Source organism: Puma concolor, chromosome C1 (assembly GCF_028749965.1).
Source record: "Puma concolor isolate L17-30 chromosome C1, mPumCon1.1.hap2, whole genome shotgun sequence".
Lineage (NCBI taxonomy): Eukaryota > Metazoa > Chordata > Mammalia > Carnivora > Felidae > Puma > Puma concolor.
Genome location: NC_141674.1, coordinates 35,966,475 through 35,992,941, shown reverse-complemented (window position 1 = coordinate 35,992,941; position 26,467 = coordinate 35,966,475). Strand labels below are relative to the sequence as shown.

General features: G+C 38.1%; 1 protein-coding gene and 1 pseudogene across 3 annotated transcripts in view; both read left to right on the top strand.

The window, feature by feature from the left end:
* The window catches only part of TESK2 (testis associated actin remodelling kinase 2), a 132,965-nt gene that overhangs the window by 38,632 nt on the left and 67,866 nt on the right, over positions 1–26,467 (top strand). For all 3 annotated transcript variants that reach the window (XM_086716803.1, XM_025934968.2, XM_086716804.1), the window contains one exon: positions 25,593–25,714. In XM_086716803.1, coding sequence (XP_086572929.1) covers positions 25,593–25,714 — 122 coding nt within the window. The remainder of the gene's footprint in view (positions 1–25,592; positions 25,715–26,467) is intronic.
* On the top strand, positions 6,699–10,899 carry LOC112872147 (large ribosomal subunit protein eL36 pseudogene; annotated as a pseudogene).

Here is a 26,467-nt window from a genome sequence, read left to right as displayed (position 1 = left end):
GTATAACACCCAGTGCTCATCCCAACAAGTGTCTCTTAATGCTTTTTATCCATTTAGCTCATCCTCCCTCACACAACCCCTCTAGCAACCCTCTGTTCTCTATATTTAAGAGTCTCTTATGTTTTGTCCCCCTCCCTGTTATTTTTGCTTCCCTTCCCTTATGTTCATCTGTTTTGTATCTTAAATTCCTCATATGAATGAAGTCATAGATATTTGTCTTTCTCTGACTAATTTCACTTAGCATAATACCCTCCAGTTCCATCCACGTAGTTGCAAATGGCAAGATTTCATTCTTTTTGATTGCCGAGTAGTACTCCTTGTGTATATATACCACATCTTCTTCATACATTCATCCATCAATGGACATTTGGGCTCTTTCCATACTTTGGCTATTGTCGATAGTGCTGCGATAAACATGGGGGGTGCATGTGCCGCTTCAAAACAGTAAACCTATATCCCTTGGATAAATACCTACTAGTGCAATTGCTGGGTCCTAGGGTAGTTCTATTTTTAATTTTTTGAGGAACCTCCATACCATTTTCCAGAGTGGCTGCACCAGTTTGCGTTCCCACCAGCAGTGCAAAAGAGATTCTCTTTCTCCACATCCTCGCCAACATCTGTTACTACCTGAGTTGTAAATGTTAGCCATTCTGATAGGTGTGAGGTGGAATCTCATTGTGGTTTTGAGTTGTATTTCCCTGATGATGAGTGATGTTGAGCATTTTTTCATGTGTCGGTTGGCCATCTGGATGTCTTCTTTGGAGAAGTGTCTATTCATGTCTTTTGCCCATTTCTTCACTGGATTATTTGTTTTTTGAGTGTTGAGTTTGATAAGTTCTTAATAGATTTTGGATGCTAACCCTTTATCTGATACGTAGTTTGCAAATATCTTCTTCTATTCTGTTGGTTGCTTTTTAGTTTTGCTGATTGTTTCCTTCACTGTGCAGAAGCTTTTTATTTTGATGAGGTCCCAGTAATTCATTTTTGCTTTTGTTTCCCTTGCCTCCAGAGACAAGTTGAGTAAGAAGTTGCTGTGGCCAAGATCAAAGAGGTTTTTGCCTGCTTTCTCCTTGAGGATTTTGATGGCTTCCTGTCTTAATTTTAGGTCTTTCATCCATTTTGAATTTGTTTTTGTGTATGGTGTAAGAAAGTGGTCCAGGTTCATTTTTCTGCCATGTCGCTGTCCAGTTTTCCCAGCACCACTTGCTGAAGAGACTGTCTTTATTCCATTGGATATTCTTTCCTGCTTTGTCAAAGATTAGTTGGCCATATGTTTGTGGGTCCATTCCTGGGTTCTCTATTCTGTTCCATTGATCTCAGTGTCTGTTTTTGTGCCAGTACCATACTGTCTTGATGGTTACAACTTTGTAGTATAGCTTGAAGTCTGGGATTGTGATGCCTCCTGCTTTGGTTTTCTTTTTCAAGATTGCTTTGGCTATTTTGGGTCTTTTCTGGTTCCCTACTTTAGGATTGTTTGTTGTAGTTCTGTGAAGAATGCTGGTGTTATTTTGGTAGGGATTGCATTGAATATGTAGATTGCTTTGGGTAGTATGGACATTTTAACAATATTTATTCTTCCAGTCCAGGAGCATGGAATGTTTTCCATTTGTGTGTGTGTGTGTGTGTGTGTGTGTGTGTGTGTGTGTCTTCTTCAATTTCTTTCATAAGCTTTCAGTAGTTTTAAGTATATAGAGTTTTCACCTCTTTGGTTAGGTTTATTCCTAGGTATTTTATGGTTTTCGGTGCAAATGTAAATGGGGTGGATTCCTTGATTTCTCTTTCTGTCACTTCATTATTGATGTATAAGAATACAACGGATTTCTGTGCATTGATTTTATGTCCTGTGACTTTGGTGAATTCATGGATCAGTTCCAGCAGTTTTTTGGTGGAATCTTTTGGGTTCCATGTAGAGTATCATGTCATCTGTGAAGAGTGAAAGTTTTTCCTCCTTGCCGATTTGGATGCCTTATTATTATTATTATTTTTTAATGTTTATTTTTGAGAGACAGAGAGACAGAGCACAAATGGGGAGGAGCAGAGAGAGAGGGAGACACAGAATCTGAAGCAGGCTCCATCCAGGCTCTGAGTTGTCAGCACAGGGCCCAATGCTGGGCTTGAACCCATGAACTGTGAGATCATGACCTGAGCTGAAGTCGGACGCTCAACTGATTGAACCACCCAGGCACCCTGCTCAGTTCATCCTTCTAATGAGCCTGTTGATCTGGTCTTCCCTGTTGTGGGCATCTCCACCTTTTGCCAAACGGGTGGTCTTTTTCTTTATTCCCCCTCATGGAGAAGATAATATGAAGGGCCATAAGAAGTTATTTGCTTCTTTGAAATATATTCTAACAGTATAGATCTTGTGAATCAGATCCTCCATGCAGATAATGCCATATTTACCAAGAGAGTGAGCAGTCAATGTGTTATCTGTCAAGGTAATTCACTTCTTGTTGATTTTGCCATAACCACACTTGTAGATCAGTTCATTTACTGACTTCCAGTTTGGGTACTCCCATATTTATATAGTGTCTTTTGATGCTGTTCAGTTTATCTATTTTTTTCTTTTGTTGCTTGTGCTTTTGGTATCAAATCCAAAGTCATAAAGATTTCCCCCAATGTTTTATTCTAAGAGTTCTGTAGTTTTAGCTCTTAAGTTTTGATGCTATTGTAAATGGAATTGTTTTCTTTTCCTTCTTTTCTTCTTTTCTTTTCTTTCCTTCTTTCTTTCTTTCAGTTTATTTATTTATTTTGAGAGAGAGAGCATGCGCACGCATGTGCACTGTCAGTGCAGAGCCTGACATGGGGCTTGAACTCACAAACCATGAGATCATGATCTGAGATGAAATCAAGAGTCAAGATTAACCAACTGAGCCACCCAGGCACCCCTGTTTTCTTTTCTATCTTTAAAATATTTTTTAGGGGGTGCCTGGGTGGCTCAGTAGGTTGGGCATCCGACTTCGGCTCAGGTCATGATCTCGCAGTTTGTGGGTTCGAGCCCCGCATTGGGCCCTGTGCTGACAGCTCGGAGCCTGGAGCCTGCTTTGGATTCTATGTCTCCCTCTCTCTCTGCTCCTCCCCCACTCATGCTGTCTCTCTCTGTCTCTCAAAAATAAAATAAAACATTAAAAAAATTTAAAAAAAAATTAAAAAAATAAAATATTTTTTATTGGGTTGCCTGGGTGGCTCAGTCGGTTAACTGTGTGACTTCGGCTCAGGTCAGGATCTCATTGTTCATGAGTTTGAGCCCCGCATCAGGCTATCTGCTGTCAGCACCAAGCTGCTTCAGATCTCTGTCCGCCCCCCCCCCCGCCCCGCCCCTCCCTCACGTGTGCACATGCTCTCTCTGTCTCTCAAAAATAAATCAGTAAATAAATAAACATTAAAAATAACAAAAAAATTTTTTATTAAAGCAAAAATGACTACAATGAAAAGAGATGAATTAAAAAAAAAACCAGAAGAGTAATCTTTGGTTTGGGAGGATTCTTATATTCATGTAATGAGGACCCTTTAATTTTAGCAGTGGAAGTGTTGGAATGCTGACATAAGATCAAGTTAGGAAAAGAACACCAGTATCAGGTCAAAGCTAGTTGGTGTCTTCCAAAGTGACAGTAGAAGATACCACAGGGTAAAACGTGGGCGGAGCTGTACTCTTTTCACCTCAGAAGAGAACTTTATGTGCTACAAGAAGAATGCCTCAGTCACCCAGGGTTCTAGGGAAAGGAATTAGTTTCTAGCAGTATTATTATAGGGGAAATGGTTTTCTTAATTTCATTTTTCAGATTATTGCTAGTGTAAAAAAATACAATTGATGTTTGTATTTGTCTTGTATCCTATAACTTTGCTGAACTCTTTTATTTTTTAGAATTTTGGAATTTTCTTTTTTCAAGTTTATTTATTTGAGAGAGAGAGAGAATGAGAGAGTAAGTGGGGGAGAAGCAGAGAGAGGAAGAGAATCCCAAGCAGGCTCTGCGTTGTCAGCACAGAGCCCGACGCAGCGCTCAAACCCACGAAACATGAGATCATGACCTGAGCCAAAACTGAGAGTCAGATGCTTAACTGACTGAGCCATCCAGGTGCCCCTAGAATTTTCTATGTACAAGATCACGTCACCTGCTTAACATAAATCTTGACTATATAAGTTTTCTCCTCTCCCATACCTAGACCCTTGCACAGTCTGAGTTGCATGCCCGTTGTCTTCACAGAAACTTGTTACTTTTATCATATTCTGTTGAAATGATCTATTTAAAGTGTCTGTCATCCCACTTAGCTTTAAGCTCCATGAGGATAGGGACTATGTGTTATTTACTTTTATTTCGCCAGGGTATAGCACTGTGCCTGGCATAGAATAGGCATCCATCCATCCATCCATCCATTCACTATATTGTGGTTCTTCTATATGTTAGGCATTGTGCTAAGTGCTGAGATATAGTAATGATTAAGACTTGTTATTCTTGGGGCGCCTGGGTGGCGTCCGACTTCAGCCAGGTCACGATCTCGCGGTCCGGGAGTTCGAGCCCCGCGTCAGGCTCTGGGCTGATGGCTCAGAGCCTGGAGCCTGTTTCCGATTCTGTGTCTCCCTCTCTCTCTGCCCCTCCCCCGTTCATGCTCTGTCTCTCTCTGTCCCAAAAATAAATAAACGTTGAAAAAAAAAATTAAAAAAAAAAGACTTGTTATTCTTGCCATTGTGGAATTTATAATCTAATGGTAAATATTTATATTAAGTAATTACAAGGGTGATTACAACACAAAGAGAAACATGGCATATTAGTTTCCTATTGCTGCATAGCAGTATTACCATGAATGCAATAGTTGAAAAGAATACGTATTTATGATATCTTTTTCTGTGGTTCAAGAGTCCAGTCAGGACTTGGCTGGGTCCCCTGCTCCATGGTCTCACAAAGCTGTAATTAAGGTGTCAGGTTGGGTGGAGATCCTGACTGGCTCCGTCAGAAGAGGGTGTGACTCTTGATCTCAGGGTTGTGAGTTCAAGCCCCATGTTGGGTGTAGAGATTACTTAAATAAATTAAAAAAAACTTTTACAAAATGGTGTCATCTGGGGCTGACATCTTATCTGGGGCTCAACTGGGGAAGGATTTGCTACTAAGCTCATGTGGTTGGTGGCAGCATTCAATTCCTTGCAGGCTGTTGAATTGAGGGCTTCAGCTTGATATGTTTCATATTGGCAGCTTGAGTCTTTGAAGCTAGTAAGCGAGTCTTCTAGTAAGATAGGTTACAATCTTATGTGACATTTAGGTCACAGTTAATTCATTTTTTTCTTCTTATTTATTTATTAAAAAATTTTTTTTTTTTGGAGAGTGCAAGCAGGGGGTGTGCAGAGAGAGGGGGACAGAGGATCTGAAGCCGGCTCTGTGCTGACAGGCTGACAGCAGTGAGCCCGATGTGGAGCTTGAACTCACGAACTGCAAGATCATGAACTGAGCTGAAGTCGGATACTCAACCGACTAAGCTACCCAGGTGCCCCGCAGTTAATTCATTTTTGATGTTTTAAATTTTGAGTCACCTTTGCCATATTGTATTGGTTAAAAGTAAGTCACAGACCCTGCCCAGGCTCAAGGGGAAAGGATCGCACAATGGCATGAACACTAGGGGTAGGGATCATGGGAGCCAGTCTAGAGTCTGTTGCCACACATGGATTGCAATGGGAGTACAAAAATCCATTGTCTAATTTGGAGCGGGAGAATGCTCTTCTTGAGAAAGTGAAGTTTAAGTTGAGACTTGAAGGGTAAATAAGAACTAGCCAAGTGAAGGAATAGGTTGGAGAAATGAACATTCTAAGAGGAAGGAACAATCTATTTGTAGGCCTAGATGAGAGAAGTCTGAGATGCAGTTAAGGATCTGAAAGAAGTCTAGAATGGCTTCAGCAGAGGGTCGGGGAGATTGGTAAGAGATGAAATATGTTGCAGAGGTAAGCAGGGGTTTATTGTTGAGGACCTCATCATCTGTAGAGGTCCTCAAGGATAAGAATTTTCGATTTTATCTTAAGAGACTTGCTTTTAATTTTAAGTAAGTGGGTTGGAGAGGGTAAGAATTGATTCAGTTTGGCAATAGTCCAAGTGAAAGATGTGATATGTGACTGTGGCAGAAGTGTGCATGGTGGTAACTGGAATGGTGTGGAGTGAAATGATTTGAAATACTAGACATGCTTTTTAAAAATCTTTTAGGGGCGCCTGGGTGGCGCAGTCGGTTAAGCGTCCGACTTCAGCCAGGTCACGATCTCGCGGTCCGTGAGTTCGAGCCCCGCATCGGGCTCTGGGCTGATGGCTCAGAGCCTGGAGCCTGTTTCCGATTCTGTGTCTCCCTCTCTCTCTGCCCCTTGCCCGTTCATGCTCTGTCTCTCTCTGTCCCAAAAATAAATAAACGTTGAAAAAAAAAAATTAAAAAAAAAAAAATAAAATAAAAATCTTTTAAAAAAACATTTATTCATTTTTGAGAGAGAGAGCATGAGCTGGGAGGGGCAGAGAGAGAGACAGAGGATCTGAAGCAGGTAACAGCAGAGAGCCTGATGCAGAGTTCCAACTCACCAACCGCGAGATCATGACCTGAGCTGAAGTCAGACGCTTAACCAACTGAGCCACCCACTCAGGTGCCTCTAGACATGCGGTTTAATTTACCAACTTAAGTATGCTTATAAAAAAATTGAGAGATACTTTGAAGGTATTAACTGTAGCATTTGGTGAATGGTTGGATGTGATGGTGAGAGGAAGGAGGAATCAAAGATGATTTCAAGTACAAGTAGCTGGATGTTTGAACTCTGAAGGAGGAATGTATTTGATGATTTCAGATTTGGATTAGAATGTGAAACCTCTACAAGCAGTTAACATCTAGAGTTCAGAAGACAGATCTGGCTTGGAAATGTAGATATAAGAGCTATTAACGTAGAGTAACTGGGGGCGCCTGGGTGGCTCAGTCGGTTAAGCGGCCGACTTCGGCTCAGGTCATGATCTCGTGGTCTGTGAGTTTGAGCCCCGCGTCGGGCTCTGTGCTGCCAGCTCAGAGCCTGGAGCCTGTTTCAGATTCTGCGTCTCCCTCTCTCTGACCCTCCCCCGTTCATGCTCTGTCTCTCTCTGTCTCAAAAATAAATAAACGTTAAAAAAAATAAAAAAAAAACAGAGTAACTGAAGCCATGGATATGAATGATGTTATACAGGGAGTATAAACAGACAGAAGAGAGCCTAGGACCAAGTATTGAGGAACTCAAACATTTAAGGGTTGAGTAGAGGAAGGAAGAGCTGGCAAAGGAGCCTGAATACAAGTAGTAAGAGGGTAAGAGTACCGGTGTGTGTGTATCTGTGTACCTGTGTGTTAGTGAGTGAGAGAGAGAGACTTGAAGAAATTTGAACCTAGGATGAACACAAAGTTTGTGTTCTTTTCACTGTACCCTGTATAACAATACCTAACTTGTAATGTTGGAAGGATCAAATGAAATGTGTAGGGCATCTTGTACAATGTTTTGTCGATCGAGCAAATAGTAGCTTTTGTTATTTTAGATGTTATTTTCTCTATTTTATTTTTGCACAACAGTTCAAATTTGATCTTAGGTTAGCCCACTATTTTTAGATGTGATTTCATTTTTAAAAATTTTATTATTGTTATTTTTATTAGAGAGAGAGAGCACAAGTGGGGAAGAGGAGCGGGAGGGGAGAGAGAGGAGAGAGAATCCCAAGCAGGCTCCATGCTGAGTGAGGACCTGACTCAGGGCTCAATCACATGACCGCAGGACCAAGCCTAAATCAAGAGTCTGTCGCTTAACTAACTGGGCCCATAACTGAGCCCCAGATATGATTTCATTTTTGATGGTCATGTGATATCAAATGCCTTCTTTTCTTATAATTATCATATTTTTCATAGCATGATTGCCTCTTCTCTCCTTTGTACCTCCTGTATACCCTATATAGACTTTTATCAGAGCAATGCTACATTTTATGACTTTTTTTTTTTTTACGTGTTTGCGTTTCTCTGTTAGATCAGACCTCCCTATGTTTTTCATCTCTGTGTCTTCAGCACTTGGCACAGACTCTGCCAAGTAGTGGGTACTCACTAAATATTTGTTGCATGAAAAAAACCCCATATATATGTTATAAGAATATGTAGAATTTGCTAATCAAATTGTACACCTGAAACTAATATAACACTGTATGTCAATTATACTTCAGTATAAAAAGAAAGAAAGAAAAGAATGCATTGAGAAGCAACATGAGAGAGAGATAGACTCTGGAGCTAGACTGCCTCTGTTTGAGCCTTTAAAAAATTTTTTTTTCTAAACCCAATATGAGGCTCGAACTCACAACCCTGAGATCAAGAGTCAACATGCTGCATCACCTGAGCCAGGCAGGCACCCCTATACTGACTCTATTTGAATCTTGGCTCTACCACTTATAAGCTTTCTGACCTTGGGCAAGTTACTTGACTTCTGTGCCTCAGTTTCTGCATCTGCAAAATGGAGGTAATGATAGTACCTACCTTATGGGGTTGTTGAGCAGATGTAATGAGCTAGTATATGTAAAGTATTTAGAATACTGTCTAGCATATAATATACCCTATATAAGGGCTAGTTATTATTTCTATTACAAATGCAGTTAAGATTTTGAATTTTGTGCTAAGTACTATGTTAAGAACTTGTATACATGATCTTTTTATTTATTCAAATATTTATATTTGCCACAATAATTCTATAAGCAGTTATACTTCCATTATATAAATGAGGAAACTGCCCCTGCCCTGGAGCCATTAAGAAGCAGCAGCCGTAGCTCTGTGCTACCCTTTGGCCGGGGGCCTAAACAAGGGCCATGAGGTGACTAAGAACGTGAGCAAACTGAGGTATAGCTGCTGCCACAGGCGCTTCACCAAGCACACCAGGTTTGTGTGGTACATGATCCGAGAGGTATATGGCTTTGCCTCATATGAGCAGCCTGCATGGTTGCTCAAGGTCTCCAAGGACAATGGTGCCATCAAGTTCTCAAGAAAAAGGTGGAGACACACATCCATGCCAAGAGAAAGAGAGAGGAGCTGAGCAACATGCTAGTAGCCATGGGGAAAGTCACAGCCAAGAAGGATTGAACTCCTCTCCTCTGTATGTAATAGAAACTTTTGGAACTTGGAAAAAAAATAATAAATACATAAATAAATGAGGAAACTGAGGTCCAAAAATGTTTAATGTCTTGCCAATAGGTAAATGGTACAGCTAGGATTTGAATTCCTATCTGTGTAATTGATGAATGGAATATTATAGCTAATTTTGATCCAGTGTACAAGAAAAAATTTAAAGATTATTTTATTAATTTATATATATATATATGCTATATTTTTAGAATACTCTGTGTGTGTGTGTGTGTGTGTGTGTGTGTGTGTGTGTGTGTGTGTATGCTTTCTTATAGAGTTCAACCTGATTCATTTTGAGTGGCAAGTATACAACTAGTTATATAAGTTAGAGGCTTGGGCGCCTGGGTGGCTCGGTTGTTAAGCATCTGACTTCAGCTCACGTTATGATCTCACGGTTCATGAGCTTGAGTCCCACTTTGGGTGAGCATGAGCCCTGCTTTGGGTGATTACAAGCTCTGCTTCTGGTGAGCATGAGCCCTGCTTTGGGTGAGCCCCGCTTCTCTCTCTCTGTCTGTGTCTCTGCTCCTCGCTCACTTGCGCTCTCTCTCTCAAAAAAAAAAAAAAAAAAAAAAAAAAAAGAGGCAAAGTTCCTACTTTCTCCCCCTTTATATTTTCCCAAATTGACAGCATCATGTGGAAATGCCAAGCTGTAAGAAATAATAAACTTATAAACTAAAAGAGCCAGATATCTGCCATCTGCTTGGGTACTGAAAAATTGATTTATTCACATTCATGGTTATACATTTATTATTTAGTGCACATGGAGTTGTCATGCAAACTCTAAATCTGTAACAGTATTAACAGTTGTGGTATAAAGAAAGTAAGGGGAACATTTTAGTATGTGAATGTTACTTTGTTCTAAGATGTTTTATTTTTGTGCTTGGGAAGGTAAAGTTTTTGTGTTCTCTGGTGGTTTTATCTACTTTGAGAAGTAAGATACTGGGTCTCAAAATGCTGGTGTTGCTGCAGCGGTCTTAGTGTGCCAACTGCCTACAATTTTTTAGTCTCTCAAACTACATCTTGTGAGATCTGCAAGACACTGAATCCTTTCTTTTTCAAATGTGATCATTGTCACAATCTGAATCTATAGAAACTCAAGGATTTTTCTTAAATTGTCTATATTTTCATAGTTGTGTTTGTTCTCTTCTCTTCTCTTCTCTTCTCTTCTCTTCTCTTCTCTTCTCTTCTCTTCTCTTCTTTTCGAGAGAGAACATGAGTGGTTGAGAAGGGCAGAGGGAGAGAGAGAGAGAGGGAGAGAATCTTAAGTCGATGCAGGGCTCAATTCCACATACTGGGATCATGCATGACCTGAGGCGAAATCAAGAGTTGGACACTCAGCTGACTGAGCCACCCAGTGTTTGTGCTTTTCCATCTGCCTCTCTGAGACCTCACCATAAAAAGTGTTTTCATCAACACTATGTGTGATCCTCTTCTTACAATATGTAATGACTGCATGCTTTCATAGTCACAGTGTCAGAGAAGAGTTAAGTTCTATAGTCTTGAAGGTATATAAGGAAGCTTTTATAAAATGACTAAGAAGTAGACAGGATGATGTGAGGTAGTGAATGTTCTGAGTGTGAAGGTTAGGAGTAAGCCCGTTAGCCATCTCTGGTACTGTTTAGTACCAGTTTTTAGAGTTATTGCTCTGACTGCAATGTCTGTTTATACCAAAGCTGTTTGGAGGAACAAAGTAATGAGTTCTGGGAGTAATTTGAACCTACCCCCAAACTCCAAAACATCAGTGAGCAAGATGTGTGTGGATGTGTGTGTGTGTGTGTGTGTGTGTGTGTGTGTGTGTGTTTGTCCATGTTTGTCCCCTTGTGTCAGATCAGCCATTTCAGAAGTAAATTGCCCCATATAGTCAGAGAATTAAGGTAACCTTCAGTATGAAGAATGAGATTAAAGAAGAACAAATGTAGAGAAAACCCTTCATTGTACAATATTACTCTGGCATGAAAGCAGTGTTTTATAGGAATTGAGCGCTTTTTAAAATGTTTTTCTTTCTTTCTTTCTTTCTTTCTTTCTTTCTTTCTTTCTTTCTTTCTTTCTTTCTTTTAGGAATTGAGTGCATTTTTAACCATCAGAAAATGTTTTCAGTGTTAGAAACAGTCAAGGAAAAGAGTGGATAGAGACACTAGAGCAGCAAGGCTTGAACCTTAAGTATCTTTACATGGGGAGGGTGTGAAGAAGGAGAAGAGACAAGTAGCAGTCAGAGATGGGTTCGTAAAGTTCAAGGAAGCTGCCAGAGCTACCAAACATAAATTCCAAAGAGCTGACACCGTCTTACAGACATTTACAAAAGAGGGTATAAAGAGGAAAACAAACTTCCCTCCCCACCTTCCACCACCCTTTTTAAAGGAGTTTAGCATTGAAAAGTGTGGAGAAAGAGGGTGATAACAGTCCAGTGCAACTTAGGGCTTTGCACCTTGGTAATCGTCTTTGTTGCATAGCCTTATTGTCTGTCAAAACTACTTCTTGCTAAATTTCCTATTGTGTTCCTTGTTGCATTTATCTGGTTTTGTAATCTCTTTGAGATACTGGGGGTTTCAGAACGGGAGCTCTCCTGGGGAGGTTTGGTGTTTGGCTGGTGTGGAGGGGAAATGATGTATTTTATAGGAGGCACTGTGTATCATATGTGCACTTAAGGTTCACACACAGCAATATATGATTGGAGCTTTTGGCCCTTTTCAGTACATTTAATATAACCCCTAGAGCTGCTGTGGGAAGTTGGGCTAAGTAGTAAAGAATATTGTAGATGTCTCAGTGGGCCAAGCTCAGCACTTAGTGACAAGTGATAATTTATCAGGTAGCAAATTTTACTGTGTTCATATTGCTGTGTAGAAATACCTGCCAAGATCCTTCACTTTAATTGATAATTCGGTGGGGGTGGGGGGAGGGGGGACAAAAACTAGAAGCACACAAGTTGTATTGTACAACTTGCATTCACTCAGCTCGTAGAAGTATTTCTGTAAATGATATGATATATGTGAAGGCACGTGAAAGATACTACAAAAAGTTGATTCTAGAGTGTATTATTTTGCATCAGTGAGAGTGAGAGAGTTGGTTACTGGCCTTTTGTGTAATCTCATTGCACTCTGTTGCTACTTCTGTTGCAGCAAGTGATAAACATTGCAATTATTTGCCATCTTATTCATTTATTTACTCAGCAGATATTTAGTTAATACTCATTAGGTGTAGGACATTGACCTAGGTGTTAGGGATAGAGGAATAAAATCCTGCCCTAAAAGAGCTCTTTGCTTAGGATGGAAGATAGGAAATATATTAAAAACACAGTATTTGCTAAAATAGAACTTTAGCAAGAGCCTGAAATTACTCAATACATATTTGCTAAGTGTGTGAAAGTATGCATAGGGTACTAAGGAATATAATACTGGGCACCAGTATAAACATTGTGTGAAGGGGTCAGAGAAGGCTTCATAGAGGAAGTCACCCTTTAGTTTTCTTGAAGGAGAAAATAGAGCTTGTCTGGTGGACACGTAAGGGAAAGGGCATTTCAAGCAGTAGGAAAAGCATATGTGGAGGCACAGAGGAATATTCTAGGAACAGTGAGAAATTTGATTTAGTTTAAGTCTGGTGGATGCATGTAAAGGAATGGCAAAACTCTGATGAATCTAGAGAGATAGGCAGGAGCTAGACAATAAAATATTTTTTCTTTTAATTTTTTCTTTTTTTTTTTAATTTTTAAAATGTTTATTTTTGAGTGAGAGAGAGACAGACAGACAGAGTGGGGGAGGGGCAAAGAAAAAGGGAGACACAGAATCCAAAGCAGGTTCTAGTCTCTGAGCTGTCAGCATAGGGCCCAATGCAGGGCTCAAACTTACAAACTGCAAGATCATGACCTGAGCCGAAGTCAGACGCTCAACTGACTGAGCCCCCCAGGCGCCCCTAAAAGATTTTTTCTTGATCCAGAGTCACTGCAGATATGTTTATTAGTTTTTTGTATTCCCAAGTCAGCTTTTGGTTTGTTGAATCTCTCAATTGTTTCTTTGTTTCTTTTTTCATTAATTTTTGCTTTTATCTTTATTTTTATATTTTTATATGGCATTTTTAGTTGAACTCTAACCCATTTTTACATTTTTTTAAATGTTTATTTATTTTTGAGACAGAGACAGACAGAGCATGAACAGGGGAGGGTCAGAGAGAGAGGGAGACACAGAATCCAAAGCAGGCTCTAGGCTCTGACCTGCCAGCACAGAGCCTGATGCAGGGCTCGAACTCACAAACCGTGAGATCACAACTGGAGCCGAAGTCGGAGGCTCAACTGACTGAGCCACCCAGGTGCCCCTAACCCATTTATTTTTAATCTTTTTTGCAAATCAGTTAGGATTGTTTTTGGCAGTATGTTACAGAAACCTGAACACAGTGGCTTATTCAAATTTTTCTCAAGAAATCTTGAGAAATGCCTATGCTGTGCAACTGCTTAAGGAAGTCCTCAACAAACCAAGCTTCTAGTTTCCTTGTCTTTAGTGTGTAGTTCGTGGCCTTTTGGTTACAAGGTAGCTGTTCTTGATGCAAGCACTACGTCTTTGCTCCAGTCTATAAAAACGATAAAGGGCAGTTTCATCAGGGAAACAGTTCTAGAATCCCTACCTAGCAATTCCCACTTATATCTCCTTACTTAGTACTATGTCACCTGGCTACTCTAGAGAGAGCGGGGGAGGGAGGAGAGAGAGAGAGAGAGAGAGAGAGAGAGAGAGAGAGAGAGAGAGAGAATCCCAAGAGGGCTCTATAATGTGAGTGTGGAGCCTGATGCAGGGCTGGAACTCATGAACTGTGAGATCATGACCTGATCCAAAATCAAGAGTCAGATACTTAACCGACCGAGCACCCAGGCGCCCTGAATGTTTTAATTAACCAAGCACATTGCCAACTAACTGAGGTCCTGTAAGTCAAGAAGAGGGGGAAAATAGATGTTGATAAACAGTGTTGTCTACTATGCTTGTTTTTAATTATTTTGTTGTTGTTGTTGTTGTTGACTTCTAATTTTATTTCATAGTGGTCTGGAATGTGGTTTTGGAACTACATTCTTTGAAATTTTTTGAGAATTCCTTTATGATCCAGGCATTTTGGTCAATTTTTTCATATGGACTTGAAAAAAAAAAGATAAATAAAGCCTACCTTTACTGGGACAAGATTGAATCAAGCGTATCAGTTTTGTTATTAAAATGTATCATATCAGCCATCTGGGTGGCTTAGTCTGTTAACCATCCAACTCTTGGTTTCGGCTCAGGTCAAGATCTCATGGTTTCTGGGTTTGAGCCCCACTTTGGGCTCAGCACTGACAGTGCAGAACCTCCTTGAGATTCTCTCTCTGTCCTCTCTGTCTCTGTCCCCTCCAATGCTCATGCACATGTGTTTCCGCTCTCTCTCAAAATAAATAAACTTTAAAAAAAAGTGCTATATCCATACTCATTTATCTTCTAGAACTTTCAGTTTCTGAAAGGTATGTTAAATAATCCCATGAAGACTGTGGATTTGTTAAACTTGCCTTGTGTTTTGTCAGTTTTTGTTTTATATATTACAAGTCTGTGTTGTTAGATACATACAAGGTCATAATTATTATTTCTTGGCAGTTTTGTAGGGTGCATGCAGTGCTTTTTCCCTTAGATTAGTTGTTCTCAAGCATTTTAGCCCTAATGTTTCCATTATCTGGGTTCAAATTCTGGTTCTCTCGTTTACTAGATGTAGGATCTTGAGAAAGTCCTTATTTAATCTCTCTGTGCCCAATTTCCATAGCTGTAAAATAGGAGACATCAATAATACCAACCTCCCAGAATTGTTTTGAGGATTGAGTTAATATATATATATATATACACATATGTATATATATGTATATATATGTACATATATATACATATATGTATATACAGTATAACAGAGCCTAGTATGAAGCAAGTGCTATGAATAATAGCTATATTATTGCTACTATAACAATTTTTTAATGAATTCTGACTACCTTGGAAATGAAATTGATAGGTAATTAGGTTACTGTTGTTCATAATTATAAAGCATCAACATGATACCCTAACTCTATGATAAACAAGAAGTAAAAGAAAATTAAATTAGTAAAAATATACATTTCAATATGCAAAATTTGGGGCCTGACTACTGTAGAAAATTTAATGAAGTAGTCTGATGCTTTTACCCTCTCACAAATGAATGGTTTAAAATTTTTTTTTAATGTTTATTTTTGAGAGAAAGAGAGAAACAGAGCGTGAGTGGGGGAGGGGCAGAGAAGGAGGGAGACAGAATCTGAAGCAGTCTCCAGGCTCTGAGCTGTCAGCACAGAGCCCAATTTGGGGCTCGAACCCACGAAGCGTGAGATCATGACCTTAGCTGAAGTCGGACACTTGATCAACTGAGCTACCCAGACGCCCCACAAATGATTAGTTTTAGATTTAAGAGAAGACAGAAGCCATTCCATGCAAGAAGAAAAATTAAAGAGCAGAGATACCAGTGGATATTAGAATAAAAGTATAACAGACCAAAAAAATCTAATGGACTAGACTTATTTGTATGTGATAAGGGAAAGAGGACAGTGACCTCAAATGAAATAGCGATAGCTTGCCAAGGCAAATTACAGATTGATGAAGGAGAGAAAAGAACGAGGTATGATATATCTTTGCCAGCTTTATCAGTGTTTCTTTGTAAAATATTCATTTAATCTTGAATGTTTCATTGAGGGAAAAAAAACTTGGCAGAGTAGGAACACTGGTAAATTTATTTGTGAGCAAAGCAAAAATATGCTTTTAATTTATGGTTGATTTTTTTTTTTAATTTTTAGAAAGAGAAAGAGAGTGCAAGCAGGGGAGAGGGGCAGAGGGAGAGAGATTCTTACCATGCTCAGCACAGAGACCACTGCGGGACTCGATCCCCTAACCCTGGGATCATGACCTAAGCCAAAATCAAGGGTTGGGTGGTCCAACGACTGAGCCACCCAGGTGCCACTCTAGTTGATATTTTATTTTAAGTTTATGTTGAGAGAGAGAGAGAGAAAGAGAGAGAGAACCTGCGGAGGAGAGGCAGAGAGAAATGAGACAGAATCCCAAGCAGGCTCTGCACCATCAGTGCTGAGCCCCATGTGGGACTGAAACTCACGAACTGTGAGATTATGACCTGAGCCAAGATCAAGAGTCGGACACTAACAGCATGGAGTCTGACATGGAGCTCCATCTCAAGACCATGAGATCATGACCTGAGCCGAAATCTAAGAGTCAGATGCTTAACTGACAGTCACCCAGGCTCCCCAGCATAGGTGATATTTTAAAATAAAGGCTAAATAAATCATTGTGAGTATAAAAACTACAAATGGGTTCTGATACATATTGTATAATACAATACAGTTGTATAGGATTCAAATACTATATGACTATACTATACTTCAAATACTAGGAGCAGCATTGCTACTGGTGGTCTGATTTTCTGAAATGTTGACCAATTCTTCATGTGTTCTTCTGAACATAATGAAAGAAGTGATTTTTCCTCAATTCATAATATAGTTGTATTTCTAGAAAATTTAGTATATATTAAAACCATGCAAGATGACTTTGTTTTTGTTTTTTTTTTTTTTGTTTTTTTTTTTTTTGTCAAATAGTGTTAGAATCCAAGTTCAGGTAATAATACATATATATGTTCTTCATTTACATGAATGTCTAGCAAGATATTTGAATTTCATACAGCACATAGAACAATGCTTCCTTGTGCAGTACTGTCCTGGTACCTTGCAGGATGTCTAGCATCTCTGGCCAGCAACACTCCTTGCCCGCAGTCATTGTTATAACCAAAACCTTAATCTAAAAACTTTAAAAACACCTCCTAAGTGACTTGTTATAGCCTCTATTGAAAATTATTGCTTTAAACAGTGCATATGCCTAATACTTACGTTGCTATACCAGCTTACTGTATACTTATTGTATATTCACTGTGACTTCTTGACTGGAAGTCCTAAGCCATTCATTTAACAGTTAATGATTAATTGCTTTGTGACAGTTCTTATGTTCTTGTCCTAATTATTATTTAATTCTCTCCTTACTATTTCTCTGAACTGGTCAGAGGTTTATGTTTCTCATTTGCTCTAGAAATTAAGCCTCCTGACTCAAGTTAACTATTTAAATTCAGCAAATATTTTTTGAGCAATTTCTAAATGCTAAACTAAAGGCACTGTGCCAGAGAAGGGATTCTTAGCTTGATTTTATACCACACTGCTAAAAGTGAATATATGGCATGTGGTTTGTTATTAAACATATGCAAATAATTTAATTTTAAAAATATAAATTAGAGTTGAATTAGATGTATCCCTATATTAACTGTCACTCTCATTTGTGGTTAATATGCTTATTTGAATGGAATAAAAATGGGCTATAGAAATAGCTAATGGACATAGGATTGTATTTGTAACCTGTAATTTATTTTTTCTATTTGAAAAAATCTAATGTCTGTTCATAGTTATATAATTATTGTTATGTTTCTCTTTCCTGCTTACCTTTGTATGATTTTTGACAAAAATCTAGATTGCCCATATAAAAATAAGTCCTACATGTCAGAAGGTGTGTATGTGGGGTGTGGAAGAAAGCTGAACTACTCTTTCAGGGACAGAAAAATGAACAGGGCAAGTTCTTGGCTTGAAGCATATGGGAAATTATTCATATGTAGTTGTAGATTTTTTAATCTCTTTTTTAATCTGATTTTTTAAAATGTTTATTTATATTTGAGAGAGAGAGAGAGTGCGTGGGTGGGGGAGGGCAGAGAGAGACGGAGACACAGAATCTGAAGCTGGCCTCAGGCTCTGGACCATCAACACAGATCCTGTCGCGGGGCTCGAACCCATGAACCGTGAGATCATTACCTGAGTGGAAGTCGGAAGTGTAACCAACTGAGCCACCCAGGCGCCCCTGTAGTTGTAGATTCTATGTGTCCATAGAAGGAGATGAGTTCAGGATCTTCCTATGTTGCCATCTTGAACCCAAACTGCTCTTAGACATATAGAAGATAGGTAGACTACCAACATACAAATGCAATATGCAAATTCTGTAATACAATATGCAAATTATGTAATGCAAATTCTGTAATACAGATAATTAAGGGTAGAGTAGTAAGAAAACACAGAATGGAGCATCCAGTTTTTCTTGAAGTAAAGAGATTTTTCCCAGGGAAAGTGGTGTTTCTATATCTTGAATAATTGAAACAAATTTAGTAGGGAGATTGGTATTGGGCTCAGGAGGTGAGGATTGCATCAAGGCAAGGAGAATAGTATATGTCAAGGCAAGGAAGTATGAGAGTGTGATGCATTTGTAAGAATTACAATTATAAATATATAATAGATAAAGATGGGGGAGGAGTGGGCACAGGGATAGACAGGGAGCAGTAGATGAATTTAGTTTTGCTAAGGAGTTTGGACTTTATTCCTTAAGTATCAGTGAGCCATTGAAGAATTTTAAACTGGAGAGCAACAAGATAACTTTGTGATTTGGGGGCATGGATTACTGGAAGACCTGACAAGCTGATGCCTAGTGTTGATCTATAGGCTTCTCAACATCCAGCACAGTGCCTTGCATAGAGGATGATAATATTTGTTACTATTTGTACCTGAAAAGACTAATGAAAGGTAATCGGTCACTTCCAGCCTGCATGTACACACTTGACTGGACTTTTGTTTGTGATATGTAACTCTTGTTTGCAGATCTGGAAATTATCTTCAACTCAGGTATTAGTTTTAGGGTCTGAATCTTTGATCAAGGGGAGAAACTCTGTTCTTGATAGTTGCCTGCCTAATGCCACTGAATGTTTTCTTGGTGTCTGTGATCATTCATTCTAAGTAGCAGTTCTCAATTTTTCTGCTCACCCTTTATATAGTTCTCTTTCTTCTGGTTGGCCTCTTCCTTTAATTTTCCCATTGTTCATACTTTATCCAGAAGAACTGTGGGATGATGGGGGTTACTCATTAGAATACTACCATGCTGGTAGAGAAACTCTTATGTACACAGACATTTCTGGTGACTTAGTATTGTTATTTGATTGTATCTGTGCTTTTTTGTTTGTTTTGGTATATTACTGAAACATCTTTAAAACCTGCAGGGTACTTGGACTTCTGAACATGTGAATATAAGCCTCTGTTCTATAAAACTTTAATTTTGTCTGCAGTTAGATGCCATGCTCTCTCAGTTTCCTAATGTGTGTGTGTCTGTGTGTCTGTGTATGTATTAAGGGAGTGTTGTCAGTGCATTTTTTAAAGGCCTAGAGGGGTACTCATCAAGCTTGAGACAATAACTACTTGGAATGAACACAGAAGATTGCATTTAATGGATTGGATAATCAAAGGGACTTATTTATTTTTATTTATATTGTTTTAATGTGTTACAAAGAAAATATATGCATGTATTATTTAGGTAAAAATTAATATAAATTGAAGTTGAAAAGTTATATTTTCTATTAGAAATTTTAGTCAAATATACTGTGAAAGAATTGGAAAATGAAGAAAAGTAAAAGAAAATAAATCATTGATATTAGTTCTACCACCAGTGACAGTCACTATTAACATTTGATAAACTTACTTCCACTTTTTGTTTTAGCATAGGCTTGGGCATATAGCATATGCAGGATTTTTTTTTCTGTGATTAAAAAACTGTTCTTTATTTCTTAATGCTAAATTTATGGGAGAAAATAAGATAAATATTTTACTTGTTTCTTCCAACTTTTGGAAGCTTTAAAAATCTATAGAAAATTGGGAGTGCCTGTGTGGCTTAGTTGGTTGAGCATCCGACTTTGGCTCAGGTCATGATATCATGGTTCATGGGTTCGAGCCCTGCATCGGGCTCTGTGCTGACAGCTCAGAGCCTGGAGCCTGCTTCGGGTTCTGTGTCTCCCTCTCTCTCTGCCCCTCCCCCATTCACGCTTTGTCTCTCTCTCTCAAAAATAAATAAAACATTAAAAATTTTTTTTAATTAAAAAAATAAAATCTATAGAAAATGGAAAGAATAGTATAAAACCCCTATAGTCCCTTCACCTGGATTTGCCAGCTAATGTTTTGCTACATTGCTTTATCTATCTGTATTTTTTTAAGATTTTATTTTATTTTTTAAAGTCATCTCTACACCCAACATGGGACTTGAACTTACAATCCTGAGATCAAGAGTTACATGCTGTACTACTAACTGAGCCAACCAGGTGCCCCATTGGTATTTTTTTTTTTTTTTACAACACTTGAAAGCAAATTGCAGATATCATGACACTTTAATATAAATATTTTAGTATATATCTTCTAAGAATGCGTTCTTCTACGAGGCCATAGTATCATTATTTATAACTGAGGCAATTAACCTTAATTCAGAAAAATAATTTCATATACAGTTCCTATTAAAAGTTTTCTTATTTGCCAGCAAAAGGTGGGTGTTTTTTGTTTTTTTTAATTAAGTAAGCTCTACGCCCAACATGGAGCTTGAACTCATGACCCTGAGATCAAGAGTCACATCCTCTACCAACTGAGTCAGCCAGGGGCCCCAACAAAAAGTTTTATATAGCTTTTTTGAACCCAGAATCAAATCAAGGTTTCATACATTTCATTTCAGGGGTTATGTCTGTTAATGTCACTTAATCTAGAATATTCCCCCACATTTTGTTTGGAGAGTATTGTCTAGTTGTCTTTTAGATATTCTGGATGTGTCTAATTGTTTTCTTATGATTAGATTTGACTTAAACATTTCAGTATGTATATTACATCACATCAGAAAGTTGACAATGCCAGGTGTTTCACTTTTGGTAATGCTAAATGTGACCAACCCCTTGGTTAAGGTGCTAACCAGCAGATCTCTCCATTGTAAAGACATATTTTTCCCTTTGTAGTATATAAGTAATCTTGGGGGTATTATACAGCAATTATATATACTACTGTTTTTCACTTAAAATTATAATTGTATTTTCTGTGTTATGTCAAATTCACCTGATATGCTAAATTCTTATGAGCATATAGTTTATTTTTTTAAATATATTTTTAATGTTTATTTATTCTTGAGAGAGACAGAGACAGAGTGTGAGCAAGGGAGGGGCAGAGAGAGCAGGAGACACAGAATCCAAACCAGACTCCAGGCTCCGAGCTGTCAGCACAGAGCCTGGTGCGGGGCTCAAAATCACTAAGATCATGACCTGAGCCCAAATCGGACGCTTAACTGACTGAGCCACCCAGACGCCCCTATACTTTCTTATTTTTATTAAAAATAATACCTATTTATTGAATGCTTATTGGGCCAACCTCTGTGTTAGTTTGCATCCATTATCTCATTTATCTAACATAAGACTATTTTGTCCTCCGTAATCGTGCTAGGAGATAGAGACTATTGTTCTCTTCATTTTACAGTAGAAGTCTTCACAGAGAAGTCATTCTAATCATGTAAGTATTAAAACGTTGTATTCAGTCTGCTCATTTCCTGACCTGGAGCCCTTCACCACTCTGCTATGCTCTTCTTTAGAAAGTAGATTTGAAGATCCTGTGGTAGCATCAGATGAATTTAAAAGTCAAGGAGAAGTACCGATTTTCTCTTCTGTTATCTTCTTTCTCCCTCTCTCTTTTTTCTTGCTTTTCTTCCCTCCCTCTCTTCATTTATTTATAATTATGGTAAAGTACATACAAGATTTACCATCTTAATCATATTTAAGTGTATAATTCAGTTCACGTGGTTGTGCTACCAGTCTCCAGAACTCTTCATCTTGCAGAACTGAAACTCTATACCCAGCATACAACTCCAAATCCCTCCCCTTCCCCTAGCCTCTGGCAACCACCATTCTACATTATGTTTGTATAAATTTAAGTACCCTAAGTACCTCAAGTAAGTGGAAACATATGGTATTTATCTTTTTGTGACTGGGTTATTTCACTTAGCATAATAACTTCAAGGTTCATCTGTATTATAGCATGTGTCAGAATTTCCTTTCTTTTTAAGGCTAAATAATAATATTCCATTCTATGTATACTATTTTGTTTTATCTATTCCTCTGTCAGTGAGCACCTGTGTTGCATATACGTCTTGGCTGTTGTGAATAATGCTGCCATGAACATGGGTGTGCAAATTGAAACTCTACTTTCAATTCTTTTGGGTACATACCCAGAAGTAGAACTGCTGGATCATGTGGCAATTTTATTTTTAATTTTTTGAGGTCTTACCCTTTATAATAATACTTTTATTTTTAAATTTTTGATAGAGGGCTCCTGGGTGTTTCAGTCGGTTAAGCATCTGATTTGGGCTCAGGTCATGATCTTGTGGTACACGAGTTCGAGCCCCGCCTCGGGCTCTGGGCTGACAGCTCAAAGCCTGGAGCCTTCTTCAGATTCTGTGTCTCCCTCTCTCTCTGACCTTCCCCTACTCATACTCTGTTTCTGTCTCTCTCAAAATAAATTAAAAAACATAAAAATAAGTTAAAAAACATTAAAAAATAAATTTTTGATAGAAATATAGTTGACATTATATTAGTTTCAGGTGTACAACATAGTGATTTGACAATTATATACATTATGAAATGCTCACCACAATAAGTATAGTTGCCATCTGTCACCATACAATGTTATTACAATATCATTTACTATATTCCGTGTGCTGTGATTTTCATCACTGACGCATTTATTTTATAACTGGAATTTTGTACCTCTTAATCCCCTTTACCTATTTTACCTATCCCTCCCATTTCTCTCCCCTAGCAGCAACCATTTTAACGTTTATTTTCCAAGGTAGTTAAAGATGTCACTCTCTTAGGAATATTCTTATTAATAGTAACCATGACCTATCTGTAGAGGACAAACTTAAGCAAAAAAACACCTTCTTTTAACTCTGAAAATCTAAGTCTATTTGAAGGGTAATTAATTTTTGTAGTTTTGAAACTTGGAATGAAGATCCTCCGGCATTTAGGCAGGTACACCATCTTTTGTGGACCTCTATATTTAAACGATACTTTTTTCTTCCTTTATCAACTGTAATCTGTATTTTAAAAATCTATCAATGTCTATTAATCTTTTGAGGTTTCACTGAAGTTCCATGAAGTTTTTGCCTAAGTGCTCATTCTGTCAACATTTCAACATTTATATAAATACTTTGTGTGCTGTGTTTTATTCTTCATTGTCTTTCTTCTCTGACTCTCCATATAGCTTATTATTTGTCCCTTTCTAGATGGTAAACCCCAAAAAATTTTACCAAATTTTATATTTCTTTTCCATTTGAATCTTCCCCCCAACCCCTGCCCCCCTCAAAAAAAATTACTCCTGGCTCACTTCTGCCCAAATAATTCACCTGAATAAATGATTCACTGGCCCTTAGATAATATATAGAAAGTATATTAGAAGTTTCACTTAACTGTTGTTGCCATTGTTTTCACTGTGCCCTTATGATGTGCCAGGCCTTCCAGGCACTGCAAGACAAGGATGGATACAGTATAGATCCTGGTATCAAGATGCTTTATAGACTGGTGAGGAGATATTTATGTACAGAACCATGTGATGAGTGGTATACTGGTGTTATGAATGTTGTTCTGAGGTGGCATAAAGATGGAAACCACAAATAAATGATTCCCAGAGAGTCAAGAAGACTTCAGGGAGGAGGGAACATTTGGGTGTGGTCTTGAAAGGTAAGTAGAATTTGAGGTGCTAGAAGAAAGTATTTTATGCAGATGAAAGATAGAATGCAATGAGTTATGAACATGTTCATCATCTTGTCCACTTTTTTAAGGAAATAGGATTTTTTCTGATTAGTTTGAAATACAGATTGTTCATCCTTGAATTTCACATTGTTTTAATATTGAACTTTCTTAAAAGCTCACATTTTGTTAAAATTTCCGAGTGATAGTTTTCAGATGATGAAAAAAGAAGAATAGCTTTCAGAATGGAGAGCCCTTATTAAAACACAGATGTCTTCTGTAAATAGAGTTGGAAAAATACTGTCAGTGTGTTCTTTGTATATAAACGTTTCTTGTAACTTATCCATGCAGGATCTGAAAAGGAAAGTCACTTCTCTTTCTTCAATCACGAGGTACATGACAACAGAATCATTGATGCACTAGGAAGAGAGTTGGGTTCCAAATCTCACTAAGAGATCTAGAAGAGGGGAGAGACAGCCAGTGTTCTGCCTCAGTTTTTCTAACCAGGGTCCCTGTGGCTCTGAGTGTTTTGCTTCCTCTTTCCCTTATGTCTGGCTGATCTGAAACATTGTTTCTTTGAACTCTTAAGATAAAATGTTATGTCTGTCCTGTATTAATAGATATGCTGAAATTCTGGGGCTGTTGTCATTTCAAGGAATTTCTGTAGATTGAAGAGTTAAGTAGGTTGTCATATTTTCTCCTGAAACTTCCACTTGGTCAATTACAATATACTAAAAGAATACTCAAAGTCCATAGGACGATGACATTTTTGCATAGCAAGTCTCTGTTGTGCCAGATCTGAAATGTTTTTTTAACCAGAGAGTAAGGAGGTCCTTGGTACTTGGTAATTTTTCTACTGCCTTATTCATAATTTCTCAGTAGGAAAAACACATTTCAGTAAATAATTGAGTTTCTTTCGGGTAAGACAAAATATTTTCTCTGGTAGTCTCCTTTTGCTACTACTGAGACATTTAGAGGGTAAAAACATAGTTAATTTTCTTGTGAGTAAAGTATTACAGTTATTGGAAACTGTGGAGTGTGCATTGAAATTATAAAACAATATTTTTACATGCAAAATATATTGAATTCTGTAGAGAATAAATGTTTCAGAAGTAGACTTTCCTCTGTGTGTACGGGTAATAGTGCGAATGGCATGACCCATGTTTTTTTGTATCTGACTTGAGTATGTTTATGTGATTATAAGGTACTTTGGGTTGGCCCACTATATTGTCCCTAAAAGGTCCACTGACTTCTTTCTATATTTAACATGAATGCTTTTTTTCATATATATTTATGTGTGCGTACACACACACACACACACACACACACACACACACACAGATGCACACATACATGCTGCTTGGGGGAGATTTTGAGGATGTGGCTTTAGTGTCCTATAAAGATAGTTTTATAGTTCCTTAAGTGTTATATAAGGCTTATGCATATATCTTTTCTGTGCACACTTAAAATTCCACAAAGGGGACTTTTTCCTGTTAGTGTCCTAAGAGTCAGCAATATTGACCATAAGGAACTAGCCTAATAAATTTCCCACATTTTTTTCTAAGGTATTAAAAAAAGCTGCCATTTCTTGAGGTGTTATTAACAATGTTTTTCTGGCCAGCTTAATGTGAAACAGTTTTGCTCTTTGATGGAATAAATCCATCTTCATTAATGGAAGTGAGACCCTAATGTGATCAGTTTACAGGAAAACATCCTGAAGTATATCTATTTTATCTAAACTGGCACTAAAACATCTTGGCATGTTTACATGTGGAGACTTTGACCTCATATTTAACTGCTGTCCTTGAATCCTTCTCTTGTTCTATTTTATTTTCTAGGTGCGCCATCGAGCTTCTGGCCAGGTGATGGCTCTTAAGATGAACACATTGAGCAGTAACCGGGCAAACATGCTGAAAGAAGTTCAGCTTATGAATAGACTCTCCCATCCCAACATCCTTAGGTAATGGCTTTTCCTTTCTTTTGAGGATTAGTGAGAAAGCTGGAACATTATTGGAGGCTTGTTAGAATAGCATTAATAGCTGTAAAAAGGGATTTGGAATTTTGTGCTGAATCTGTCTTGCTAGGATTTAGCTGTGCTATAGGTATTTTTCTACCTATTGAGAATTAATTTTCTGTAACTGCATTTAATAAAGCAACTTCCTTCTGTCTCTCAAATTGCTTTATTCTTAAAAGCAGCTCACTAGAACAATTGTTTACTATTGCTAAATTAGTAATTAAAAAAATTTTTAAGTTTATTTATTTATTTTGAGAGAGAGAGAGTGCAAACAGGGGCAGAGAGAGGGAGACAGAGAATCCCAAGCAGGCTCTGTGCTATCAGTTCAGAGGCTGACACTGAGCTCAGTCTCACCAACTGTGAGACCATGACCTGGGTGAAATCAAGAGTCAAATGCTTAACCGACTGAGCCACCCAGGTGCCCCACTAAATTAGTAATTTATCAAGGAGAAAAGATTTTTCTCTTTTTGTTGTTATTTAATTTTCTTAATTGCTTTATGAGATATCATAATTAAATCAGTGAATGAAAATAAAAGAGTGCCCCTAGGCTATCTACCCTTAACTTGTAGCACTGAAGAAGACATAGTTTACCTTTTTTACTTTTTTTTTTTTTTTTAATGTTTGTTTTGAGAGAGGGACAGAGTGCAAGTAGGGGAGGAGCAGGGAGAGAGGGAGAGAGAATCCCAAGTAGGCTCTACA